Here is a 19,993-nt window from a genome sequence, read left to right as displayed (position 1 = left end):
AAATTAATTGCACTCCAATTAAATAGTAAATAACCTCTAAGTCAATGTCGCACTTTGACCCCTCTATGCTTAATTATTTATCGGATAATTAAAGCCGTCAATCCGACAACATAATTAATATAATTATTTTGTTACCTTTGATTATTTCCGGTTCGATCACAATAAAATATTTATTTGACAAAAAATAATAATAATTTATTAAATAAATATATATATATATAACATTTGTCTAAAACATACGAAGGCCTTCGAATTTAATTTGTGATCAAACATAATCAAAACAAAATAAATACAAATAGCACTGATGCAAATATTGAGAATATAGACCTCTAATTATTAATTACATAACTACCCAAAGTGTCGATCTAAGGATCCCGAGGTATCCGCCGAACAAATCAAAGTAATTATTAATTAATAAAAGAGTCTATACTTCTCTCATGCTTGAGAGTCAAAAGCCATGATTGTGATAGAGAGCAATTGCATACGACAACTCTCGCAATATATCTCAATCTATCGTGGACCCGGTTTAAGTCTTAACTAATTAAATGTCCATCCATAATTACCGACTTTAAACCATTTATGATTACTAATTTATATCATAGTATTAATTGCCATTACATGCATATATAAATATATTTTGTAATCAAGCGGACACCATCAATTCCATAAAGAATCGAAAAATAATACATTACATTCACCAATTGTATAATGCTTTAATAATAATATCAGACAAGAAACCATGACTTTTACAATTCAAAATTAGAATTTGCTATACTAGGGCACACATATCCTAACAATAATGACTGCTAAAGATTAAGTGCATTGAAGGAGTTTTTGAGCTGCTTAATTTTTCTATCTTCTATTTTAATGCCATGGTGGATTTTCTTTCTCCTGTGCAGTTGTACTTTATTTTATTTTATTAATTATACATAGTTTAAATATGATATTATTGGTGTTCCATTTTTTGTTTTTTTGAGAATTTTTCTTTGTTACTTCACATACCTTGACGAAGAGACGGAATATATATATATATATATATATATATATATATATATATATATATATATATATATATATATATATTAAGGGGGTAATTTGGTTCGAATTTTTTTCTCAAACAATCACTTGAACATACATCAGTTAAAAACACCCCCTGAGATAGTACAGAATTTTTACAAAAAATATTCATAAGAGAATTTCTTGCAACTGGCTAATAATCGTCCTTATTATTATTAGTTTGTTTTTTTCCTTGGTGTAATTTCAAAGTACGGAAAGGGACAATGTCTATGGCGCATGTAAATTAATATCAGATTTAGGTCTTTCTCCAACTTTTCCTCCATGGCGCGCTACACCACACATGAGTTAATTACTAGTAAAATGCTTAATTTCAAAAAACTTCTACTATTTTTTAATTTTTGATCATAAATCCCAATTTATATCAGGAAATCTCTTACAATTAAAAAAGTAATTATATTGTCCCAATATCCGAATCTGACTCCTTAATTGGGCAGTGAAATGTCGAATTTCAGCTTGCTATTTAATATTAGGGAAAATTACATATAAATGGAGTCAAAGTTTCATATTTACTTAGAGACTGAGTCAAAGTTCCATATTTCTCTAAAATGGATTGCTGAGGTGGCACATGATTTTTTACTATTTAAAAAATTGTGGTGCCTAAAATGCCCTTCCCTAATAAAAAAGTAGTACCTTCAGTTCAAAAAAGTAGTACCTTCCGTTTAAAAAAGTAGTACCTTCGGAGAAAAAGTAGTACCTTCACGAGTGTTTAAAAAACATGGTACCTAAACGCCAAAAAGTAGTACCTTCAGTTCAAAAAAGTAGTACCTTCGAAGAAAAAGTAGTACCTTCGCGGAAGGGTATTTTAGGCATCACAATTTCTAAATAGTAAAAAACCATGTGCCACCTCAGCAATCCATTTTAGAGAAATATGGAACTTTGACTCAGCCTCTAAGTAAATATGAAACTTTATCTCCATTTATATGTAATTTTCCCTTAATATTAAATTATAAATAATAATAATTATTTGTGAAATTACAGAAACACCCCGTCTTCTTCCTCCTCTTCAACCCCTCCCTCTGCGGCTCATCTTCCACATGATTAGAGCCGGCACGAAGGGCAATTTCACTACGGCCTCGCCTTTGGACAACGAATTAAGAAAAATCCAGAAACAAGGAAGAGGCCCAGACCAACCACAACACCTGAATTGAACTTGAAGACAAAGATCGTGACGAGGTGATAGGTTGGGAACATTGGCGACACTTGCCCTCCTTTCATGCTTCCATTGCTTCTAAGTCTCCGGCTGAGGCAGTTCGAGGTGGCAAGGTGAGAGGTGGAAGATGAAGCGGTAAGGTCATGATTCCCAATTACAAAACCCTTGCACCAATTGCACCCAAACATAACCCATCTACTGAAGTTAACCAACAACTTCTCCACCGGAAACGTGACATTGACACTGCTCATCCTCATAGTTTGTGCTCGCACTCCGTTTCTACGGATCCATTTCTTATCGCAGGTTTAATTCGTGCACTCACCGGTAAGTTTCGTGTCTTATCCGTTCAGTCCTGCCTTGCCTATTCATTTAGCGGCTGTAGTACAGACATTAATCGTGACGTCCGTCGCTGTAACTCCGACGGTGCAGAGGTGGCAATTCAGGTGGGGAGGGTGCAAATCGTTGCCCAAATCTTTCCACTTACACACCGATTCGATTAGTTTTGCCAGCAACTTCTCTTCGGGGCCCCCAGTGGGGTCCGATTCGTTGTGGAGGAGGTCGTGAGAGATCAATTTCTAAACACAATCAAGACCAGGTTAGGCGATCTTGAGATTTTCGAAACCACAAGCGTTGATGATGGGACTGAGAATGAGCTAGAAGTCGGCAAGGGAGAATTAAGTGGCACCGCCGTCGTGAAGGACGCCGGGGAGGGATGAGGAGGTGTGGGCTTTGATTTCCGTTCTTTATTTATTTATTTTTAGGGCTGGGATTAGGAGCTGATTGAAGGTGCTTGTGGTGGAATATTCCATTGCCTAAAAAGAAATATGTCTGTAAATGGTATTGATTTGCTGAATGTTTGGATGGTGGTTGTGGTTGTGGTTTAGAAAGGGGTAAAAGTTTCAGAGGGAGGGGTTTAAGAGGAGAAAGAAGATGGAGTTATTTCTATAATTTTACAAATAGTTATTATATTTTTTTAATTTAATATTAAATAGTAATGTCAAATTTGATATTTCACAATTTGATAAACGAGTCGAACTCGAATATTGAAGCGTTCGGGAATTTTTTGAAATAATTTGAGAGTATAATAAAAATTGAAAGTGGTTGAGATTTTTTGAAATTAACCCTAATTAAAATTGTTGGAAAGGGTTATTCACATAGTTTACACACAACACTTACAAACAGCATAACTTAAAGTTTCAAAAATTACTCTCATCTCTTGGAATGTTTATGTATTCAGTCAACGCATCCGGAAGGTGATGCACCCCAAAAAAGAGATGTAATTTCATTTTTACCCTTCAAACATATGGGAAGATTAAAATGTTGCCTAATAGTATTGTGAAAATATATTTTTATCCCTATTACAAGAATGACAGAAAGACAAGATCACCCTTAGCTTCATCTACTTATTTAACAATACCTGTTTATTTATTTTAATTACAGGTCTTTAATTACTAAATTAATAAATTATAATTACACACAATCTAATCCAAACAATCTATTTAGTAAGTGAAAATTACAATTTATCATCCGGAGAGAACACTGCATCACTAATACACCGTCAAATGGCAGCCCTTTGAATTTTTGGGTTTGGGCCTATCCTCTGTTCGGCCTTAGGTTTTATCGTATCTCGTTTCGCTTTCTTTTGGGTGTTGGTTTTTGGGCTCTTTTCGAGACTACAAAGCCCAACCATCCCTCCCTGTACATTTTTATACATTTATAAAAATTCTGGGATAAAAATAAAAATACAATTAATCTAATTAACCAAATTCAGTTAATCTAATTAATAATCTATGACAAGGTCAGTTAATCTAATTAATAATCTATGACAAGGTCGGTTAATCTAAGGATTGATCGGAAAAGCAAGGCGGAGTCGACAAGCTTCAAATTACCGAAAGAAGCATTGTCGGTGGCCGGAGATTAAGTATTTTCACTGCTTCTTGATGGGTGAAATTAAATTATATGTGATGGCCGGAGTTTAGTATTTTTCATTTCCATTAACTTATAAAAAATACACACATTTCCATGAACATAAAGCTTGTCTAGATGCTTTTGATTAACTTCGAACTCTTCAATCATCCGTTTCTATTATGCAACCTACAAATTGGTCATTACCATTTGAGATTATGTGTGATGCTTCCGATTTTGTAATGGGAACCGTCTTTAAGGCAAAGGCTAGATAAGCTTCCATATGCCATATATTATGCAAGTAAAACTTTTTCGGGAGATCATTCAAAATAAATGAAATAAAAATCTAAAAAGTCTAATCATCAATAAAAAAGAAGTAATTTACACCCTCTCCTTAAAATTCACCCATTTTTTGTTGCTTAGTTTGCCCCTTTTTGTTGCTGGTGTATTTGGAAGCTCGAAACTATCCCATTTACATATATATATATATATATATATATATATATATATATATGCAATTTCAAGAACAAGTTGCATCCTAGTTTTCCAAAATAAACTTGATAATTGATCCCTAACTCCACTTTTCCATTTTATATGTCATCGTAGTTGCATGACATTCATTCAAATAATTTTCTGGATTAGATTTTTTATTTTTAGGCAAAGTAGACACTTATTTTCGAACACATTGCCTTCACTTACATTGCCTCCACTTGAGACTCAAACCCCCAACCTCTCATAGAGGGAGAGGCCATACCCAGGGTAGTTTTGGGACAAGGCCACCAATGCAGTCGCCTAGAGCCTCCAATTTGGAAGAGCCTCAAATTTAGTATGTACCATAATGTAATATAGTAGTTTATGTATAAAATATCACCACTTTCTATAATTGAACGTAACTAACATTTTAATATCCATTTCACATTATAATTTTCATAATTAATGTACAATACATAATCACATATCATGTAAATTTATGGCAATGAATAACTTTAAAAAAAAAAAAAATTTCCTAAAAATAAACACGAACTTATAATATCAATTTATATATGTAATACAATAGTTTATAGGGTAAAAACCACTATTTGTTTCTATCCTTTCCTTCAAAAGAAAAATTAATTTTTTATATATTTAAACAAGAAACTGATTTATTTTATTATTATATTAATTTTGGGTTCAGGTGCATGCATGACAGTTAAATCGAGTTCAAACAATCACATTTTTAATTCATGGATGCAATCAAATGTCAAATTTTTAACTCAGCTCAATTGAAACAATAAAATTATGATAGTGATTGAAGTACTTTAATTAATTTATAATTTTGCATCTCAAAATGTAAGACGGTCACATTTATATTGATATGATTGAATTTTGATTTTTGTGACTAAGTTATGTTTAATATTTTTAAAATTTTTGATGTAAATTAGATTGTACTCTTTGTAAAGCACCAAGACCGATTTTCGCTTTGTGTGTTTTCAACCTTAATATATTTTATTTGTTTATCATCTGATTTTAATATAAATTTCGCACTCATATAAATTTTTTACTAGTATGAAATCTTATATATATATAGAGTATAGCATTTGAAAATTCGTCTAAAACTTCTTATCAAAATTTTAGAAATCTTAGCCCCGGTCATACCAAGCCAATGGTTAAGTGGTGTGAAAGAATTACAGAGCTGAAGAATTTCGTTACATTTTCCAGTTGGAATGAGATTAATGGACATTAATGCCGGTCTGTGCTCAAGTTGTTGAATTTGACCCCATGAAAATTCCTTGTTCCTTCGAATTTTCACAGAGAGATCAACATTCACTGTATTTGACCAAAGAAAGAATTAGTATAACATTCACAGCGGACGGCTAAGAATGGCTTCCAATCCGCAATAAATTTTGTCTTTATTGGTGATAACATGATTCCAACCACAACAAGCTTAAGACTTGGTAAGCAGATTATAACGCTGTAATATATATGTTTTGAGGATTATTACAGATATACGGTGATACGGGCTATATTTATCATTTGATGAAGTTATATTCATGATATTTTGAAAATATGAAGTTGATCAAAATGTTAAAATCTATATGAAAAAATACTATTTATTGGCCAAAATTACCTTTTAAGCAAGTACTTTTTTGGTGCATAGAGTTAGATAGCACTCTTATATATGCATGTATTATTTTTTGTGGAGACCATGTTATCAGGTGTATACGCATACATGATCATATTTATGTATACAAAAATGATACCTATGTGCAGAAAAGTGGTACTTATATACGCAAAAGTTATACTTTAAAATAGTAAGGGTAGTTTGGACAATAAACAATGTTTTTCTATGTTTAACATTTTGATAAACTTTATTTTTATTTTTTAAAATATCATGACTTTAACTTTATTAAATAGTAAATATGACTCTAGAAATTCATATATCTGTAATAATCCATTTAAGGTTATTTGAATTTCAGTATTTTGAGTAAACTACCAATTTTTCATCCATGTTTCCAAAAGTCGCGTCAATTACAATTCAATAAAGACACAAAGTCTTTAGAACTATATTTCTTCCACGACAATTTTTTTTTTTTTTGGAAAAAAAAAAAGAGAGTCAAAGTTGTATATTTTCTACAAATATCTAAGCCAGTTCAAACTGTATAGAGGTTGTGTGCAGAGCCGTTGTTGAATCCCAACATATTGATTTTCAAAGATTTTTTTTTTTTTTTTTAAAAAAAAGAGTCAAAGTTGTATATTTTCTACAAATATCTAAGCCAGTTCAAACTGTATAGAGGTTGTGTGCAGAGCCGTTGTTGAATCCCACCACATTGATTTTCAAAGACTTAAAAAAAAAGAGTCAAAGTTGTTTGTTTTCTACAAATATTTAAGCCAGTTCAAACTGTATAGAGGTTATGTGTGCAAGCAAAGCCGTTGTTGAATCTCACCGTATTGATTTTTCAAAGGCTTAAACAAAATTCCTGACTTTTTAACTTTTCCTTACGCCTAGAATATCTCAGCTGTTGAACAATGTCAAAGGCATGGAAAGGGACGGACGTTGTTCGAGTCTTCAAGCCGTCACATTCAAATTAATGCAACTCCGGTCTTCTTGTCCGGTCCCATCACTAAAGGTGACGGAAAAGAATGAGGAATATGTACCTCTTCTTTGTTGACACTGTTTTTAGGACCATGAAAAATATAGGAAGGGGGATAAATTTACTTTTGGCATTATTTTTTGAGTTTGATAGTGGTCTGTAAAATGTGCGTAATATATACTTAGATAATAAAAAAAATTCACCTTATTTATAGAGGTATACTTTGGACGGTGTTTGGTCACGCTAAATCGAAGTTTCTAATACTTCAGCTCACGCAGAATTTAAAGTTCTAACACTTTAATTTGGGTTAAGTCCTATCATGACATACTGTTATGAGATTTTTCGAATTTATTGGGTGATTCCAAATTTTAATAACGTATAAGCAAATAAAGATTTAAAAAAATTAATGTTATGTTTACAAACCTAAATAGTCCAAAGATGTAATAAAAATTAACTAAAGTATGTGTAATATAATCTCATAACAATAATATAATTTCATATGATGAATTCATAATTGACGATACTATAAATAATCTAATTTTAAATATAAAAGTTCTAAACTATTGTAATAATCCGATAAAATTTTTGAGCAGAAATCAGATTGTTGGAGTTAGTCCCACCCCTAATTATTTACACAAAAGTGGTTAATCCAAATTTGAAAATGATTTGTCAAGCTAAGTACCCTAGGAGCAATATATGGTACCAACAGTTGCCTCCATGCCTCATAGTCTATCTAAATATGTTTCTTAGTAGGGATTATTACATATAAATGGTGTTAATAATTCATATTTATCATTTGATGGAGTCGAGGTCTCATACTTTCGAAAAATGAAGACATGAAAAACATTCTTTACTTGATGTATCACATTTAAGCACATATGTATTACTTTTTTTGCATAGATGTACCACTTTTTGTCATCAGGTATCATTTTTTGTGCTGTATAAAATAGTGGTACTTGATATACAAAAAGTGATACTTATGTGCACAAAAAGTGATTTTTCTATACCCAAAATAAAAATGGTATCTAATGTACAAAAAATAATACTTAAGTGCATAAAAAGTGATACCTATGTGCCTAAAAGTAGTACTTCAATGAAAGTAAACAGCGTTTTTTTATGTCCACGATCAACATTTTGGTCAACTTCATTTTTTTTTCTAAACTATGAGAATTTGAATCCATCGAATAATAAATATGAATTATTAGCTCTATTCATATGTAATAATCCCTTCTTAATAAATATATTCGTAATAGTCAATCCAATTTATATAACATTTTTAACTCAAATAATAATAATAAATAAATAAATAAATAAAAGAATGACTTACACGACAACGAGACTTGTAATATTTTACTAAGAGATTCCAAGCAGATGGCTTAGAAACAAAGGTTTGTCTCGTTCTACGCACATACATGTTAAGGTCTTTTCACGCGGTGTCTAATGGTTAAAATCAGAGTTCATTCTATAGCTATTCACTTGTCACCCGAGCCCTATAAATACTCCCATCCAATCTCCCAAAAGCCACAACCTAGCCCACAATATATTTTTTTCGTGTTCCTCCATTGTCCTCATTTCATTTTCATTCTTTTTTGTGTGACTTCTCATTTCACTTTCATTCTCTTCACCTCTAAAAAGATCATGGCACTTGAGCAACTCATGTTGAAAGAGACTCGTCACGGCCGTGACAAAAAGTTGGATCTAATCCATGGACAAGGCCATGTCAAGGACATCAATCTGTCAACAACAACCACCAGTTCTCAAGTTTCCGATGACGCCAATGGTCCAAGGCTGGAATCCTTTAGGATGCTAGAAAAAGATGTCCCGGGTGGAGCTTCTCCCGAGAAGAGACTAGCATGGTTGCGGTCTCAAGTCATCGGTAATGATGTGGAGTTCGACACTCCTTTTGGAAAACGTAGGCTCACCTATGCTGACTACACTGCCTCTGGCCGATGTCTTCAGTACATTGAGAACTACATCCTTAAAAATGTTCTTCCATTTTATGGTGAGCGAGCTGTCTTCCATTTTATGGGTACCGACCGTACTGGCTATTAATTTTTCTACTAAAATAAAATTAAGTTTGTGTTAACATATTTCCATTTGTGTTAACAGGGAATAGTCATACAAGTGACAGTTTTGTGGGGCATAAAACTACAAAAATGGTGCATGAAGCAAGTAAGTATGTCAAGTCTTGCTTAGGGGGCAAAGACGAAGATGCAATCCTGTTTGTTGGCTCAGGCACAACGGCAGCCATTAAACGGCTTCAAGAGGTTATGGGACTTGCTGTTGCATCAACTATGAAGGAAAGGGTGTTGACGAGCCTTAGGGATGAAGAAAGATGGGTAGTTTTTGTTGGGCCATATGAACATCATTCGAACCTCCTCTCGTGGCGCCAAAGCTTAGCAGAAGTTGTAGAGATCGGTTTAGATCAAAATGGCCTAATCGACGTTAAAGCTTTAAGAAACCAACTCGAGTCATACCAACACACAAATCGTCCTATGTTGGGTTCTTTCTCAGCATGTAGTAATGTCACTGGAATTTACACAGACACACGTTCCCTCACTTTACTCCTACATCAATATGGTGCTTTCGCTTGCTTTGATTTTGCTGCAAGGTATGTAAAATGTTTGTTTGAGTTCATATGTTCTCAAGGAATTAAAATAGTAATATTGTTCAGTTGCTAATTAACATGCTTAATTTGATTTAAAACTTATACGTGCAGTGGTCCTTATGTGGAGATTGATATGAGATCTGGGGAGGTAGATGGATATGATGCAATTTTTCTTAGTCCACATAAGTTTGTTGGAGGTCCGGGTACCCCTGGAATTCTTCTAATGAGCAAGGTCCTCTATCAACTAAGATCTTCGCCGCCTTCAACTTGTGGTGGAGGAACTGTCAGTTTTGTCAATGGATTTAGTGAAAAGGTAATTTTACAAGTGTTTCTATTTGTGCTAAATATGAAAGTAACACACACACCCACAAGTTTTTATTGTGTGTATAAGGTTACTCTCTGGATGAATTTATCAATTACCAAGTTTGATAATATATATAATGGCTTGAATTAATGCAGGACACTCTATACTATGAAGATGTGGAAGAGAGAGAAGATGCTGGAACTCCACCAATTATTCAGAAAATGAGAACTGCAATGGCTTTTTGGGTAAAAGAATACATAGGTTACGAAGTGATCGAAAGGCAGGAGCACAATTTCATTGAAAGAGCGCTTGACAGGCTTCTAATGAATCCAAATATTTGGGTATTAGGAAACACTACTGTAAGAAGGCAGGCTATCTTGTCCTTCCTTGTGTTCTCCACGACAAACTCCTCCTCCGTTAATACGAAAAACAATCGCTTCATAGAGGAAAACGGTACAAGAGACGAAGGAACTTTCATGTGGAGAGAGTCCGGGAACATTAGAGATAAGCCCCTCCATGGTCCTTTCGTTGCAAAGCTCCTCAATGACCTTTTCGGCATTCAGGCTCGTGGTGGGTGCGCTTGTGCTGGACCTTATGGTCACCATCTCCTCCATGTTGATGAGCCTCATTCTGTCGCCTTCAAATCCGCCGTCCAAAAGGTACTAAATTCCCTAACGACTTATCATATCTCGACACTCTATATCATAGAAATTACTAATAGATTAATGATACAAAGAGTGCCCAATATTAAAAGCGTGCTTGGTTTGTAATTATGGAAATAGTTTTTAATGAAAATAAAAAATTGTATAAAAAAGTTTGCTTAGTTCAATTTTTTGAAAAATTCAAAAAGTCTGTTTTCAGATAACAAGTTTTTTATTATTCTCTGAAAACTGTTTTGTATTTTATGAGAGAACTATTTTTAGAGTTACAAACTAAACAGACCCTAACTTTTTATAAAAGTTTCATTTCACTTTTTTTTTAGATATTAAAATCTGCTATAAATTATGACAGGGTTACAACGGAGTGAAGCCTGGATGGACACGAATCAACTTCGCATTTCACATGTCAGCAGAAGAGTTCGAGTTCATTCTTGCTGCATTGGAATTCATAGCTACGTATGGCCAAAGGTTCCTTGTTCTTTATGACTTCGACTGGAAAACAGGCAACTGGACTTTCAAGAAGAAGGCATTGAAAGAGATGGAGGCTTTCAAATATTGTAGACAAGAATTCAACAACTTGTTGATGACTCATGCTTTACAATCGGCCAGTTTGGAAGACACTGAAGGAATGGCGAACGACAACACCATTGAGATGATCCACAATTATGTGTCTTACTTGGAGACTGCTAAAAGAATTGCTCATTCTCTTCCAAAGTTTCCTTTATCTAAACAGGTTCCGAAAGAGATAGATCTTAGCCTCGTGCACTTCAGAATCTAGACTTGAACATCTCTGACGCAGCTTTCTTCTCATAATAAAAAAGTACTTTTTACTTCAGAGTTGTATATTGTTGTTTGAAGATTTTCCATATTGAAGATATGTTTATTTTTTTATGTCAGAATAATAAACGAATAAAAGAAATGGAACATCTTGTTCCTTGTTTTTTTTTCCTTATGTTTTGTTGTGTTCTTTTCTTTTCTTTATTTCTTTGTTGTGTTCTTTCAATTTCTTTATTTCTTTCTCTTTCCTGTTGCTTTTTCAGTATTGGTCCGTGGCCCCCCCACCAAAAAAAAAAAAAGAAAAAAACAGACAACACCTAAAAGAGAGAAAAAAAAAATGGAACTTAACGGGTTTAGTACACATTTTGTTTTTGTTTTAACCTTTTAAATTTTTTTTAACTTAAAATAAAAAAAATATTTTGAATAATAATTAAAAAAAATATTTGACAACGTGCATTTGTTACACCAAAAAAAAAATTATGTATATATATATATATATATATTTAAAGATAAAAATAAGTATATTACTCGTAATTGTTTATAATTTACTGCCCAAAAGGGGTTGGCCAAAAGCCCAAACAAAAGACGAAAGAGGATACTTACAAGATAGCCCAATAGGACATGACCAAAGCCCACAACGAGCTCAACCCAAGAGGTTAGCTAACAGGTGATCGAAGTTTCAATTCCGGTAGATTCCATTACATAGTAAAGACGATAGATAACATTTTTGGTAAAAAATTATTACAAATTTGAAAAATATAATGATTAGTTTAAAATTTTATTTGATAATTTTTTATTTTTATTTTGTTTTTATTGGTCATCTTAGTTGTTAGTTGTTACCGTGCTGAAACATGTAAAAAACTAATTAGGGTCTATTTGTTACGAGTTTTGTTTTTGATGTTTTATTTTAACTCAAAATAAAAGAAGTATTTCTTGTAGAGTGTTTTGAATAATAATCGAAAACATGTTTGATAATGTCCATTTGTTGCAAGATTTTTTAAAATAAAAATATAAAAACATATTTGATAAAAAAATATTTCAAGTTCAAAAAATATAATGGCTATATTAAAAATGTTATTTAAGAGTTTGCCAACAACAAAAGAAAAAAGAAAATACTATTTATCACTACAGAACCAAATGTATAAAAACCTCGTATCGGTGTTTCGATTTTTGACAATCGTTCACGAAATGTTTTGACACTATGCAAAATAAAATAATTTTTACTAAATGCATTTTTTTTACTGTTCACTGTTACACTACTTTTAAAAAGGGTGATGTTAAAGTTTTTGGAACTGGATTTACGAGATATACAATTGAGGCAAGCAATACCAAATACAATTGAAGCTAAGCAGACTTATATATATATAAGAGTAACTGTACAAATGTACTTAATTGGGACATGTACCTCTTAAATTTGCTAAGCTCTAATTACAACAATTAAGATTAACTAATAAACCCTAACTAAGCAACTAGAAGACTATTAGTAACAGTTCAAACCCTAATTTCGACTTAGCCAAATGCTCTATTCCTCTTGAGAGCAGGTCTAATGGTGAGTGATAGGACGATTCTTGGCTGAATTTGAAGACTGGGCTGCTCCAATGGACTCTTCAAAAAGTGGGCCCCATGAAGACAATTTTGATCCAAGTTTCCAAAAATAAAGATTGGTTTGGTGAATTGCGGGCCCGAATCAGTTTTCTTTTTCTTTTTTAATTCTGGCTCAAACAGTGTTTTAGCCCAAAACACTGTTTGGTAAGGCCTGTTTGGCTGAAAAAAAAAAAAGGAAAAAATTAGTTTTTGGCTGATTTTGGTTTTTTTTTTTTTTTTTTTTTCCTCAAAATAATTAAACTAAAGAGCCATTAAGGCACTATTTGGCTTACACAAATAGTGCTTTAAAGGTTTTTTTTGAGAAAAAAAAGTTTAAAAAAAATAGATAAAAGTGCTTTTTTTTTAAAAAAATTGCTTTTTAAAATATTCCTACTGACATATAGCCGTTTTAGGCACTGTTTGACTGACCCAAAAAAGGGCATTGTTTTTTATTTTTAATTCAAGTTGTATTGTATTATTTTTTATTTTTATTGTATTGTTTAAATTAATGTCGTATCGTATTGTTTTTAATAATAAATATTCTATTGTTTAATTTTTTTATTTTATGATATAGCCGTTTTAAAAATTTAGCCGTTAGGAAAAAGTTAAAAAATAAAATTTGTTAAAAATTTTAAAAATATTAAAATATTTGGAGAGCGAAAATACACCATTGGAGTACACCCGATAGCTAAAATTTGGAGATTCTAAAATGTTGACGTGGCTATGAAAAATGCTGATGTGGTTATGGGAAAATACTAATGTGGCAAATTCGGAGAGTCCATTAAAGATGGGCAAAAATGGAAAATTCTGGCGGCTTAATGGGCAAAAATGGAAAATTCCATACTATATTTCTAGATAACAAAAAATGACCTCTCTCTATGGTGACAGCCATTCCGGCAAATCACGTATTGATGATGTGACAACTATTTAAGGGTACCAAGATAAACTCAAGCAAAATTTCGGGTTAATTTGATAAAAAATATCTTGCTAAGCATTAATTATTAATTTATTAGTAGATGGTAAATACTGAAAAATAATACGATAAAAAAACAATTAAGAAAAAGTAATTATAAGCATGTCAATTTTCACTGTCTGTGAATACATGGAAACCAAATTAACCTTAATTAAGTACATTTTGAAATTTACTAAATAACTCTTACTTCTCTTTCCATCTCATATCTATGCTTTACCGGCCAATCTAGCAATCATATATTACTAAGATTGCTTTATGTCGGTGACAAAGACCAAATCGGTGAAGTTAAGAAGACCCAATAATGACTTTCACGCCGGCAAAGATGAACCCAACAATGAACTTTATTAATTCCGGGGACCTCCAACTAGCAAATCATCGTAGCCCACTTGAATTATGACATAAAAACCCTACAAATATAAATATATGTATCGTTAGGTTCTTCCAAGAGGTTCCTCATCTTAACCCTTAGATTTATTTTATTTAGTCCTAAACATTGACTTTTTCATAGTTCGTACTGGGAAGACACATCATTATTCAACTTCATCATATCCAATTCATTGATTTTACAAATTTTTTTTATTTTTTTCCCTTTTCCTGGACACTATTTTACAAAACTTAATTCTTAATCAAATTTAGGTTGGGAGAAGAAGTAGCGGGGTCTTCCTCTGGTTGAAGACAAACATAATAAATTATTGTGAGATCGAGAAAAATTCACCTGATGGGTTATTTTGTTAAGAATAGTAACTCCTCCTACTAGTTTTGATACTAGTTATTGGGCATAGTAGAAGCATATCATCAGTCACGTGAAAGTCATATAACAATTGACCCAACATAATATTTACGTAGTTCACTCAATCTCTAAGGCTACATATTGGAGAAAGCTTTCACTACAATTAATGAACAAGATAATTACAACTTGCAGAGAATACACTCAACCCATCCCTTAAGAAGTCCATTTACCAACAACTCTCACCTTTGCCACCTGTAGAACTTAATTGCCACCGATTACACTTCGTGAAACCTGTTACATAATACTATACGGAGTACTCTTAATAAGAATTTGAGCCATCCCATAAGAAGTCCATCTACTAACAACTCTCACAGTTGCCACCTGTAGAACTTAATTGCCACCGGTTGCGTTTAAGTAAACCTGTTACATAATACTATACTTAAACAAGAATTTAAGTCACCGCTCAACAATTTTGACCATCCCTTGCTTTCATTATCTTTGCGGTTTGTATATTCTATATCATACACCTCCGTTTGTAGTATTTGGGTTAAGCTAATTGGGTTACCCTGCATTTCAACCCGGATTAAGTTCGATTTCTAAATTAACTTTAATTCCAAAAATGATTGTCCAACTTTACTAAAACGTTGCTTCACCTGCCCAAATTACACCCTAATTTTTTTTTTTTTTTGGGAAAAACTTAATAATTAATCTCAAACTCTCAGAAGTCATTATAGTAAGGATTAAATTGCTGAATTGACCCATTGAAAAATCCTTCTTTCTGACAAAGTGAAAGCAGTAGTATAAGATTAAGGTCGGTTATGGTGACTTGGTAAACAGATTAGTACATACACTGTATCTGACCAAATAAAGAAGTATTGTAAAACGTCATTCAGGTTAGTTATGGATTAATCAAATACTTTTATAAGCAGAACACAAAATCTTTCAAAAAAGTAAAACGTCATTCAACGTGTTGTTATGTTCAAACTGCATACATATAGAACATGCAAGTTTTTTCGTGTATTTTTTTTTTTTTTCACTGAATATATTTATCTGATAGTCAAATGAATTGACTTGTAATATATTTACCAAAAATACATATATGACTTGGCACATGGCATTACAATACTGTACACGGAGAGAGAAATTCCAAGCTGATGACTTGGAATAAGATTGGCTGGTACTTGGTCGTACATATTTCACTCGGTGTTCAATGGTAAACAAGAGTCGTCTGAGCCCTATAAATACTAAACCTTCCTATCTCCCAAAGCCATCACCAACAATTAATACATCTTGTTCTTTATCCTCCATTATTGTGTGTTACTACTTCTCATCATTTCACCCAAAATCATCCTTTGTATCAATCATTTCTCGATTTCTCGAAAAAGATCATGGAACTTGAGCAACCCATGTTGAAAGACACTCGTCGTGACCCAACGACGGATCTACTCCATGTCAAGGTCATGAATATGACAAAAGCATGCAGTCTTCAGGTTTCAAAATCGTTTCGGATGCTCGAAAATGATGTGCCGAATGGCCCTCCCCAAGGAAAACTAGCATGGTTAAGGTCTCAAGTCATCGGCAGTGACGTGGAGTTTGACACTCCTTTTGGAAAGCGTCGGCTTACCTATGCCGACTACACTGCCTCTGGCCGATGTCTTCAGTTCATTGAGAAGTACATCATTGAGAAGGTTCTTCCATTCTATGGTAAGCTTGCTTAAGTATAATTTTTTATGTCAAATATTAGGTTTATATCTCATATTTTGCAATTGCAATTAATTTTTTCACTTAAACATCAAAATTGAAAACTGTCCATTTGTGTTAATAGGGAATACTCATACAAGTGACAGTTATGTGGGGGATCAAACTACAACAATGGTGCATGCGGCAAGTAAGTATGTCAAGTCTTGCTTAGGGGGCAAAGAAGAAGATGCACTACTGTTTGTTGGCTCAGGCACAACCGCAGCCATTAAACGGCTTCAAGAGGTTATGGGAATTGCTGTTGCATCAACTATGAAGAACAGGGTTTTGAATAGCCTTAGGAGTGAAGAAAGATGGGTTGTTTTTGTTGGGCCATATGAACACCATTCGAACCTCCTCTCGTGGCGCCAAAGCTTAGCAGAAGTTGTAGAGATCGGTCTAGATGAAAATGGCCTAATCGATATTGCAGCTTTAAGACAACACCTCGAGTCATACCAGCACACAAATCGCCCCATGTTGGGTTCTTTCTCAGCATGTAGTAATGTCACCGGAATTTACACTGACACGCGCTCCCTTGCTTCACTTCTTCATCGATATGGTGCTTTTGCATGTTTTGATTTTGCTGCAAGGTACATAAAAAGTTTTTTTTTTTTTTTGAGTTATGATGTTTAATTTCTGTAGGACATAGTACAACTTTTATTTTTTTTTTATTTTTTCTTTCTAAAATACATGGTAAGATTGATAATTGCTTTGCCTTAATTATGTGTAGTGGTCCTTATGTGGAGATTGACATGAGATCCGGTGAGGTAGATGGATATGATGCAATATTCCTTAGTCCACATAAGTTCGTCGGGGGACCAGGTACTCCCGGAATTCTTCTAATGAGCAAAGTCCTTTATCAATTAGGATCTTCACCGCCTTCAACATGTGGTGGAGGAACTGTTAGCTTTGTCAATGGATTCAATGAAGAGGTATGTAGATATGATTCTCTTTAACCTAATCTCGATCTATGTGCTAATATGAGAGTATAGGACGTCATATATAAAGTTAGCCTAGATGATTTTATGGTTTCATTCCAATCCAAGTTTGCTAATATACTGCCTGCGTTTCAGGACACACTGTATTATGACGATGTGGAAGAGAGAGAAGATGCCGGAACTCCTCCAATTATTCAGAAAATAAGAACAGCAATGGCTTTCTCGTTAAAAGAATACATTGGTTATGAAGTGATCCAAAAGCAGGAGCACTATTTCATAGACAGAGCGCTTGACCGGCTTTTTGCAAATCCAAACATTTGGGTATTAGGAAATAATAGTGTAAAAAGGCAAGCTATCTTGTCCTTTCTCGTGTTCTCCACAACAAATTCCTCATTTCATGACTTAAAAAACAAGGCAAGTGATGGAGGAATTTCCATTTGGAGAGAGTCTGGAAACATGAGAGATAAACCCCTTCATGGCCCTTTTGTTGCAAAGCTCCTCAATGACCTTTTTGGCATCCAGGCTCGTGGTGGTTGTGCTTGTGCTGGACCTTACGGTCACCATCTTCTTCATGTCGATGAGCCTCATTCAATTTCCTTCAAATCCGCCATCCAAAAGGTACCCAATTCACCATTTCCTTACTACTAAATTGCGGACTTAGTTATTAAATGTATAGACTATCATTTCAGTTTTTTAGATCTTAATATATGATAAATTTTGACAGGGTTACCACGGAGTGAAGCCTGGATGGACACGAATCAACTTCGCTTACCACATGTCAGTAGAAGAGTTCGAGTTCATTCTTGCTGCATTGGAATTCATAGCCATGTATGGCCAAAGGTTCCTTGTGCTCTATGACTTCGACTGGAAAACAGGCAATTGGACATTCAAGAAGAAGGCATTCAAAGAGATTCAAGCAATCAAACAATGCAAACAAGAATTCAATAATTTGTTGATCAATCGAGCTTTCCAAACCGCCAATTCTGAAGACAATAATGCAATTGCTGATAACACTACTATTGAGATGATTCACAAATATGTGTCTTACTTGGAAACAGCAAAAGAAGTTGCTCATTCTCTCCCTAAGTTTCCTCCTCCTAGAAAGGTTCCGAAAGAGATTGATCTTGATCTCGTGCAGTTCAGAATTTAGCCCCGTTCATCTCCATTTTTTTATTCGTTTTATTTTTATTTTTATTTTTTGGCATCTAATCCAGCAACAAATGCTGACATTTACCTTGAGTTGTATATTGTAATGTGGAGCTTTTGCACACTAAAGATAAGTTATTCTTTTTTTTGTATCGGAAAAATAAATGAATAAAAATTTGGAATATCTTATTCCTTTTTTTTCCCTTTGTTTGTTGTGTTCTTTTCTTCATTTCTAAATCTTTGTGGTTGTTTTCTCAGTATTAGTCCGTTCGAGAAGAGGAAAATGGAAGAAAGAGAGAAAACAATATATATATATATATATATATATATATATATATATATATATAGATGATAAAGATCATGAATGATTTTCATGTTATATTATCATGCCTATAATATGGCATATAAGTTGGCACCCCAGTGTAATCTAAAAGAAATTTTTTATAAGAGAAAATAAGAAAAAGGAGAGGAACCTAAAACAAAGGAGAGAAACAACAAAAACACTTGTAGAGATACAAATATTTATCTTTCCAAGGGTAAAAATACAAATTTTGTGATTGAGAAATATATGTAAGATATTTTCTTATATTTGTGGCCCACATGATTTGGACACGTGATTTATTTTTATTATTTGGTGATTAAATAAAATAGATATCAAATTAATATTATATTATTTGGTCAACTTATAAATTACCTTTTTGGTAATTAATTATTGAATAAATGTTTTCCTATTTATTCCTTACTTTGATGGAAAGTGGAATTACAATTACTAAAAAGGAAAACTGATACTCTCTCTGCCTTTATAAAAGTGCATATATCCCATCAACTATGTACGCTAATGAAATAACACGTATAATGTTTTTATGTGTGCAAAAGGCTAAGAGAGAGAAACCAGTTTCCACACATGTTTGGCTATTGTTTGTACTTACAGTTTATTACGTTATTCGTTCCGGAAAAAGGATCTCGATGTTTGGCTTGATCTCAACAACATTTGCAATTACAAATCGAGATATTTATATCTAAGTACTTTATTTATGTATTATAGCAATATGAAGATAATGAAGTTCTAAGATCTTATGATTCATATTTATTTGTGATTAATGATTTGCACGAATAATTAAAGTTTACATGTAGTATCAGAGTTTACGGTTTAAGAACTCATTATTTTCCTCTATATAAATAATGTGTAAATATAAAGTAAAATTAAATATTTATATAATTTAATTTTCTTATGGAATATATATATATATATCTATATATATATATATAGTATTTGTTTTTGATCGATCTCATGGAACTATTCATGAATTACCAAATATATGGGTTTGTAATTT

General features: G+C 33.0%; 2 protein-coding genes across 2 annotated transcripts; both read left to right on the top strand.

The window, feature by feature from the left end:
* The first annotated feature begins 8,743 nt into the window (after nucleotides 1-8,743).
* Nucleotides 8,744-11,718, top strand: LOC132306383 (uncharacterized). Its single transcript, XM_059803765.1, has 5 exons — nucleotides 8,744-9,205; nucleotides 9,313-9,814; nucleotides 9,923-10,124; nucleotides 10,271-10,774; nucleotides 11,127-11,718. The coding sequence occupies exons 1-5, from the start codon at nucleotides 8,842-8,844 to the stop codon at nucleotides 11,550-11,552; spliced, it is 1,998 nt and encodes a 665-aa protein (XP_059659748.1). The 5' UTR covers nucleotides 8,744-8,841; the 3' UTR covers nucleotides 11,553-11,718.
* Nucleotides 11,719-16,226: 4,508 nt separating this feature from the next.
* LOC132309224 (uncharacterized) lies at nucleotides 16,227-18,947 on the top strand. Its single transcript, XM_059807551.1, has 5 exons — nucleotides 16,227-16,542; nucleotides 16,664-17,165; nucleotides 17,306-17,507; nucleotides 17,649-18,131; nucleotides 18,238-18,947. The coding sequence occupies exons 1-5, from the start codon at nucleotides 16,227-16,229 to the stop codon at nucleotides 18,661-18,663; spliced, it is 1,929 nt and encodes a 642-aa protein (XP_059663534.1). The 3' UTR covers nucleotides 18,664-18,947.
* Nucleotides 18,948-19,993: the final 1,046 nt, after the last annotated feature.

The sequence above is a fragment of the Cornus florida genome, unplaced genomic scaffold (genome assembly GCF_030987335.1).
Source record: "Cornus florida cultivar Cherokee Brave unplaced genomic scaffold, ASM3098733v1 CherokeeBrave_3.0.0_Hap2_Chr05, whole genome shotgun sequence".
NCBI classification, from domain to species: domain Eukaryota; kingdom Viridiplantae; phylum Streptophyta; class Magnoliopsida; order Cornales; family Cornaceae; genus Cornus; species Cornus florida.
The sequence above is the reverse complement of the archived record's forward strand: the minus strand, read 5'-3'. Positions and strand labels throughout refer to the sequence as shown.

Coding starts and splice junctions, on each gene's coding strand:
- LOC132306383 (XM_059803765.1), top strand. CDS start 8,842: ATGGCACTTGAGCAACTCATGTTGAAAGAGACTCGTCACGGCCGTGAC. Junction 9,815..9,922: donor TGCTTTGATTTTGCTGCAAG/GTATGTAAAATG, acceptor TTATACGTGCAG/TGGTCCTTATGTGGAGATTG. Junction 10,775..11,126: donor TCAAATCCGCCGTCCAAAAG/GTACTAAATTCC, acceptor AAATTATGACAG/GGTTACAACGGAGTGAAGCC.
- LOC132309224 (XM_059807551.1), top strand. CDS start 16,227: ATGGAACTTGAGCAACCCATGTTGAAAGACACTCGTCGTGACCCAACG. Junction 16,543..16,663: donor GAAGGTTCTTCCATTCTATG/GTAAGCTTGCTT, acceptor TTGTGTTAATAG/GGAATACTCATACAAGTGAC. Junction 17,166..17,305: donor TGTTTTGATTTTGCTGCAAG/GTACATAAAAAG, acceptor AATTATGTGTAG/TGGTCCTTATGTGGAGATTG.